General features: G+C 33.0%; 1 protein-coding gene across 1 annotated transcript in view; it reads right to left on the bottom strand.

Annotated features, from left to right (window-relative positions):
- The window catches only part of NBN (nibrin), a 52,322-nt gene that overhangs the window by 13,646 nt on the left and 36,608 nt on the right, over positions 1-2,068 (bottom strand). The window contains exon 7 of the mRNA XM_012643543.1: positions 1,173-1,617. Within this exon, the coding sequence (XP_012498997.1) occupies positions 1,173-1,617 (445 nt within the window). The remainder of the gene's footprint in view (positions 1-1,172; positions 1,618-2,068) is intronic.

Below are 2,068 nucleotides of genomic sequence, written 5' to 3'. Positions count from 1 at the left end.
ATGGCCAGAGGTACCATCTTATAGAGCAGAAAGACAGACACCTAGGAAATTAATACCATGGAAAGCAGCTTTGATTATCTACTTCTAGTTTTCTTTTATAAGGAAAAAAACCCCAAAACTCTATCTTATTCAAGCCACTGATTTTAGAATTTTTAAAACCAACAAAAGAATTCTTAACTAACATAATGAGGGATCTTTTTCTGGGAAGAAAATCAGATGTATTCAATCAGGATCTCCAGGGCTTTGGCCTGGGAAATCAGACTTTTAAAAAGCTCACCAGCTGACTCTGACGCAGCTGATCCACCGGAGGGTATTTAGGATTCACTCATAAGAAGTAACAAATAATGAGGATTCCCTTCTCTGTATGAATATACCAATATATAGGCCAAAGAGACAAATACACTGTTTTTCCAACAGGAGTTATAGATTTGCATAGTCCTTGACACAGACTAGGTTCTCAATGCTTAGCAAATTGACTACAACTTCTAATCACTTAATCCTTTCACTTATTCCTGTCCTTATCCCGCAGATGATACAGAAGGGGATGATCACAGCCATGAACAGTGGAGCTAACAGATCCATGTGGGTGATCAGAATATAAATTTTTATTTCATCAGGTCTGTGCTCTCATGTAATGAGCCAATCAGTCTACAGATAGGTCAACTTTCTGATATATAAAACAGGAAATAATTTGAAGAGTTTTCACAGACCAACGTGGGTAAGACAAATTATCAACATTTATGAAAACAGGATAGGACATTAAAGACCTAAATGAAAATAAAAATTCCTAGTGGTTATATATGTTTTACCCTAAAAATTTATTCAGTAAATACTGTTTTACTAACTTCCTTTATCTTTCTGTGCCTCCTCTTTATTCTATTAAAGCATCTCATTTACTTACATCATGGCCAAATGTCTTTTATCATAGTACAGCCTAATCTGGAAATCTGCTACAACAATCATGTATAATGGTTTTATTTGTTGTAATTTGTTTTATACTATTGAAGAATCACTGGATTTTTAACATTTACTTTATTGACCAACAAATTGTCATACTTAATACTGGTGTTGAAGACATTAATGGATGCTTATACTATAAATACAAAATCTAAAGTACTTTTTAACATTTTAAGTTTCTATTTGTAATACTTCTCATTAAAAATGTTACTTACAGATATTTTGTTACTTTCTGGTATGACTTCATTATTAAAAGTGTCACTTGTTTCTATATCCATCCTTGGCCGTTTTCTAATAGTGACATCTTCCTCTTGTTTTTGAACTTGCACTTCAATTTGTAACTCTGGTTTTGTGTTTTTGAATAACTCTTCCAATAAGTCATCTTCTATAGCCAAATCATCAATTTCTTTTCTTTTATTTAATCTTAGCTTTTCTGTAGAAAGAGCTGTATTGGCAGAATTTTTCACATTGGAATTTAAATCTGTATCTGTAAATAAGTTATCTGATTTTTCGTCCATAGATTCATTCTGAGATAGGTACTGCTCCTTATTTTTCCATACTGAGGATGTAGTAGGTTGTGTTTGTCCTAAAAGAGAGCAAGACATTTCTATTCTTGCTGATTTGCATGAAGACATTTCTTGATTTTCTTCATCCCTTTCCCTGAGATTTAAAAAAGAGAAGAAAACAAAATCAGACAATGAACACAACTAAGTAATCTTTTAGTTTGGTAATATTCATAACTCCCACCATTTAATTCACATTGTACTCTGGATTTTATTATTAAACAATATCACTGGAATCAACAAATAGACATTTGAGAACAGTGTACAATTCACATATATTCTGCTGTTTTCATAGAACTGATGGACCCTGTGGCTAAAGCAATATGGAGATCTCTATCTTCTCTGCGGTGAAGTAGCAATAGTTGATAAAGGAATTGTAGGAAAAGGTATAAAAATGCAAAAATACAAAGGACCTGTTGCCCAGAGACAGTAGCTTACTTTACAATGTAGGAAACTTGTGGGCAGGGAAAAATTACCTTGGGAATATAATCTGATGGGCTAATGAGAGATGGATTCAAGATAATAAATCAGAATGGCTAAGTCTAGAA

Source organism: Propithecus coquereli, unplaced genomic scaffold, assembly GCF_000956105.1.
Source record: "Propithecus coquereli isolate 6110/MARCELLA unplaced genomic scaffold, Pcoq_1.0 Scaffold2, whole genome shotgun sequence".
Lineage (NCBI taxonomy): Eukaryota > Metazoa > Chordata > Mammalia > Primates > Indriidae > Propithecus > Propithecus coquereli.
This window is presented reverse-complemented; position numbering and strand designations above follow the sequence as displayed.